General features: G+C 56.7%; 1 protein-coding gene across 2 annotated transcripts in view; it reads left to right on the forward strand.

The window, feature by feature from the left end:
• The first annotated feature begins 3,608 nt into the window (after positions 1–3,608).
• Positions 3,609–5,471, forward strand: part of Igf1r (insulin like growth factor 1 receptor) — a 284,480-nt gene continuing 282,617 nt past the window's right edge. The window contains exon 1 of one of the 2 annotated variants that reach the window (XM_021166846.2): positions 3,609–4,302. In XM_021166846.2, coding sequence (XP_021022505.1) covers positions 4,209–4,302 — 94 coding nt within the window. In that variant the 5' untranslated portion in view covers positions 3,609–4,208. The remainder of the gene's footprint in view (positions 4,303–5,471) is intronic. The other variant, XM_029479326.1, reaches the window with a different exon arrangement.

Consider the following 5,471-nt stretch of genomic DNA (forward strand, 5'->3'; position numbering starts at 1 on the left):
AACGTGTGTTAGTCACAATCATAAAATGGAGCTTTGTAAATCCTTCACATTTTCCAGAACTTTCTCTGTGCTCAAAGGGTTCCCCTCTTCCCTCCAAATAAATAAATACCTCCACTCATTCTTCATGTAATTTATTTATTTATTTAGCCATGTGCTCAATTTTATTGCTCAAAAAAAAAAACCCTTTTCATTTTTTTCTTTGTGTTAAAGGCTTCATCAAAATAGTATCATGCTGTGTAGCTTTCTGGAACTTGAATATGTTTTCTCAACATTTTGTCTGGAAGATCTTACCTGTGATGTCTGAGGCTGTAGTTCACTTCTTCTAAGGGGGGAGGGGGGCTTAGATTTCATTCTGGAAACAGATCACAACATATCTTATTGCATGTGTCAGTCATCTGGGCTGTGCCTAATGTGTTTACCACATCTTTGGGGAGTCTGGTACATTCAACAGGATCACTGGATCTGAAGCTGTTATTATCAAGCTAATTTTTTTTTTCTTTATTTGAAAACAAGAAACCAATTTCTGCTCAAAAGAGGGAAGAATGTGTAAGATGTCTGGGGAAAACGGTGCAAAACAAAATGTTTGAGCCACCATCCCTGTAGGTAGAAAGTGAACAGGACTTTGTTTGCAGGGTTGAAGAAAAGTAAGAGTGAGTGGGTAGGCAGGAGATAATCACAGAAGAAAGTGAAAGTCAACAGCCTTTTCAAGGTCAAGGTGGAGCCTAAAGGAAAGGAAACTTTCATCCTATCCTCCCCTTAACTTCTCTATCTAAAAGTGGGACAGCATCTTATTGATGTCCTACTACTTTAAGAAAACATTAAAAAAAAATCCACAGGTATTTTTGGTACCAAGCAAATAAATAACTTAAGGCACTAAAGCAAACCTCTGCTTCCCTTACAAACACCAGCTAGTTATTTCTCTTTGTTCTATATACGTATGTTTGCAGGGGCAAATGTGCAAACATTTTCATAACTAATATTAAAAACATTTAAAGATTTTTTGTGTGTGTTGGACAAACCTAAACAGCATTGCTAAGCTTAATCTACAAGTAGGCATCAAAACATTCTGAAATCAAACCTAATGTCATTCCTCTGTATCTGAATTGTATGCTGAGAGCACCAGGCTGGAGTTACTAAGGACCCCTTCGGTGCAGGGAATGCTCTGAAGAAATACTTTGATATTAGAAGCCTGGATTTGTATTTTTAAATGATGCATCTAAATGAAAGTTCTAATGTATTTATTTCTTAATGTTCAGGAACATCTAAAACTGGCACAATTTATTTTAAAAACAAGGCAAGTTTCCGGTAAACAAAACAGCCCTATGTGTGTACTTTTCTTTCCTTCCTTCGAAAACGTTCCTTCTATAGAACCGATTCACTGAACGTAGCTCAACATTTCCAAGGGAAAAACTGATTCAGACGATACAGAAAAATATGGGCTTAGTTTCCTTTACTTTCCTTTTGATTTGTTTTCAGCTCTAAATTTAGTAAAAAAAAAAAAAATCCCTTATGAAAGATGGGGTGCATATAAATGCAATGCCGAAATCTTTTACTATTTGAGTAATGAAAGAAACCTTTCTTTGCTACAGAACTGGTCCTCTCCACCAACCAGACAGTCCGACTGTTTACAAGACAAACACTTCTATTTGATCCAGACATTCCCAACTCTTATGAGCCATCTTTTTATTTATCGTGGATATCAATTAGCCTGAGTCATGAAGCCCGACCGCATTAAGGGCGACACGTGATCAAATCACTATTTTTAAAAGTCCACGTATTTCAAACTCCTTTCTCCAGCCATGGCTGGTTTCTCCCCCTTTGAGGACCTGGCCTCCGCAGTGTTTGTTCGTTAGATGGCAGTCCCGGGGAAGCCTCGTCTTGGGGAAACCTCTCCCCTGGAACAGTGGAGAAAAACCACCGAGGAGACTTGGGCTGGTGCTAGTTTCAAGTCACTTACAGATCAAATGAAGCTAGAGGGACGCGGAGGGGAGGGGAGATTGGAGGCAGGTGCGGGTGGGTTTCTGCAGTGGCCATCGACTCCGGGTGGAGGCCGCACATTCCTAAGACTGGGACCGGAGCCAGACGACGTTGTCCGGGTTAGGGTCCCCGCCCGCAATCCCCTCCCTGGGAAGCCCTCGGACACGCCCCCCAGCTGCGGGTTCCCGCAGCCTGACACGCGCTGCGGTCCTTCTCCGCAGCTGCCCACGTGGTGGAGCACGGACCAGCACGATGCGGTGGAGCGCCCTCAGGGCGGGAGAGGAATGGGGCTGGGAGGCCCGGCTAGCACGACCCAGCCGAGTCGGTCCCCGACTCGGGGCCCCCACATTTCCTCCCCCGGAGGGAGGGAGGGAGGCGACATTCCCCGAGCCAGCCCTCCCGGGCTGCGGTCGCGCCCTCTGGCGGCCGCCGCGGAGACGGGTCCTGGGCACGAGGGGCCGCCTGTCTGGGTTCCCTTTCCAGGGCTGGGGGCCCGCGGTGGAATCACCGTGCTTCGAGAACAGAGCCTCGCGGACCGCACCCTGTCCGCTCCCCGACTGCGCGCAAGCACCGGAACACCCAAGGAGCGCCGCCACGGGCGCCCAAGCCTGGCGTGGAAAGTGCCTTGCGTAGCAGCCTTCAGGGGTCCCCTTTCCCCCAGGTGTGCCCCTCCCGCCGCGTCCGGGCTTTCCACCACACTGCGAAAAAAAATGCCGCATGCATGCACTTATTTATTTATTTTGCAACAGCTGCAAGAAACAATGAAGCTTTTTCACGGAGTCGGCCAGCGCGCTCTCCAGCCGCGCTGTTGTTGTTTTCAATGAAGCTCCGAGGCCGCACTCCCCGCCCACCGCGCCCGCAGCCCGCCCGCCCTGCTGCCCGCCCTGCTGCCCGCCCGCCCTGCCGCCGCCCCCCTGGCCACCGAGTCCCACCGGCGCCCGGGGCATTGTTTTTTGGAGTCCTGCGGGAGGGGAGGGTGCGGACAGGGCCGGCCGGCGCAGTGCGGGTGGGGGCGGAAGCGTGGGCGCGCGCGTGGCTCAGTGTGCGCGCGGGGGCCGGCGCGGGTGGAGGCGCGGGGGGCGGTGCCTCCTGGGCCCGGTTCCCCACGCCCGCGCTCCGCTCCGCACGTCCCTGCGATCCCGAACTCCGGCTCTTGGCGCCTGCCGAGTCCGGGCCCGGCCCTCGGCGCGCCGGGACTGCGGCTGTAGCCGCTTGGAGTGTGCGCGCGGGCACGTGTGCGCGGCCCCGAGAGCGCGCGCGTAGAGCCCCCAGTGTGTGGCGGCGGCGGCGGCGCGGTGAGGCTGAGGTTCTTGTTTACCAGCATTAACTCCGCTGAGCGGAAAAAAAAAAAAGGAGGAGGGGGGGAACCGAGGAGGAGCGAGCGCACCGGGCGAACTCGAGAGAGGCGAGCGACAGGGAAGCTGCCAGCGAGCCTGTCCCGGCGCGCCCGGCGCTCGCAGACCCTCGGCCCCGCTCTCCGGACCCTCCACGCCTCTCCCCGTGCCTGCGAGAGCTCCACGGCACGCGGCGTGCTCGGCTTTGACCTTCAGCGAGCCGGAGCCCCCGCGCACGGAGTCGGCGGCGGGCGGGGGCCGACGCGGGGCGGCGGGAGCGCTGAGCGCTGCGCGGCCGCCGCTTTGTGTGTGTCCTGGATTTGGGAAGGAGCTCGCGGCGGCGGCGCTGAGGGAGGAGGCGGCGGCGAGCGGAGCCCAGAGGAGGAGGAGGAGCCGGAGGAGGGGGAACCGCTCATTCATTTCCACTCCGCATTTCTGCCCCTCGCCGGCCTCGCCCGCGCCCGGGACTTCGGACCAGTCTCGCCAACTGCGTCGCGCTCTCCCGCCGCGTAGGCTCCGGTGGTCGTTCCCTCCAGGGATCGGGTGGCGTTTGCCCTCGCCTGCGGCGATTTGAGCTTTGCTCCTCTTTCTGTACAGTTTTCCTCCTTCTTCTGCATCTCTGCGTTTGCAAATGGAGGCCGACGACGCCGACAGCCCGCCCCGGCGCGCCCCGGCTTCCCGACTCCGCCGCCCCGTGGGCCGCTGCTGCCGGCGCTGAGGGGCCGCCCCGTGCCACCCTCCTTGTCCACGCCGCTTTCCGAGGATCGTCGCCTGCGCTCTTGTTTTTGGACGAGAGCGAAGACTGAGTTGGAGACTTTTTTTTCTTTTTTTCCTTTTCTTTTTTTTTTTTTTCTTTTCTATTTTTGAGAAAAGGGAATTTCGTCCCAAATAAAAGGAATGAAGTCTGGCTCCGGAGGAGGGTCCCCGACCTCGCTGTGGGGGCTCGTGTTTCTCTCCGCCGCGCTCTCTCTCTGGCCGACGAGTGGAGAAAGTGAGTATTTGCCCGCCGCCCGCGGCCACTGCGGGAACTTTTCCTCCGAGGGGCTGCGCCCTGTTTGGGAAAACCCAGTTGCCACGGGCGCAGCTGTCGGACTTCGGGGCTCGGGAGTGGAGGGTGGGGCTCTCTCGGAAGGCCGGAGTAGAGCAGGGCCCCAGTTCACGACTCAGGAGCTCCTAGAGCCCTAGCTCAGCGCATCTGTGCGCGGGAAGGGCCTTGGGGGCTTTCTCTTTCGCTGTCCCGGGAGCGCTGTCCCGCACGCGGCCTGGTGGGTGGGCAGTGCCTTCTCCCTGGCGGGTCAGGGGCAGCCCCCGCGTGGGCGCTTGGTGGGGAAGTTGGCGTCTGGGTGGCCTTGGGAGCCCCGCTACTCTCGCCCCCCCCCTCCGGGGCGCTCCACTTGGCACCCCAGCGCCCATCCAGCGCAGCGCACCATGACAGCACCCTTGGAGGCTCCACGGGTGGTTGCTGGGGTAGACCTAGTGCTCCGTGGCGGCGATCCGGAGCCTCCTACCCCGCGGGGTGTAAGTTCTTGAAGGGGAGATACGGGATGGGGAAGCCTCGCGGCCCCAGGACACGTTTCCAAACATCAGGGCGCAGCCTCCTATCACCCAACTTGTTGGGCCCATCGACCCCCTCAGGTTCTTGGCCTTTCGCTTCTCTGGAGCCTGTGGGCGTCTACCCACTTACCCCAAGGCTTGATAACTTGGACAGTCCAGTGTGGCCTTGGGGTGCAGGGTGTGCCCCCCATTTTCCTCTAGGAAAGTGTGAACTTGGGACTTTCTTCGTGGGGGGGAGGGTTGGATGATCCTTGGCTTAGGGGCTCTCAGTTTCTATCCAGCTCTGGACACTTTTTTCCCAGAAGCGTCTTAGTAAGAGGAGATAGGGACGTCCACCCTTGTGCAGAGTCGACGTGCTTTTCCACACACACGTGCTCTCAGCGCGGATTTAGGTGCATCCACAGCCACACGACCGCGAGGGGACAACCGGACTACCAGCCTGGTGGAGAGATGTGTGCGGTGGGTTGAGCTGAGACCAGATCTGTAGTGCGGTAGTGGGACGGGTGGTTGTTTTGTTTTGCGAGCCCGGAGCCCTGGCCTTGGTTTTGTTGTGGCCAAAGTTGTGGTGCACTGCCAACCCTCCCCTCCTCCCCCCCGCCCCCCCCC

This window comes from Mus caroli, chromosome 7, assembly GCF_900094665.2.
Source record: "Mus caroli chromosome 7, CAROLI_EIJ_v1.1, whole genome shotgun sequence".
NCBI lineage: Eukaryota > Metazoa > Chordata > Mammalia > Rodentia > Muridae > Mus > Mus caroli.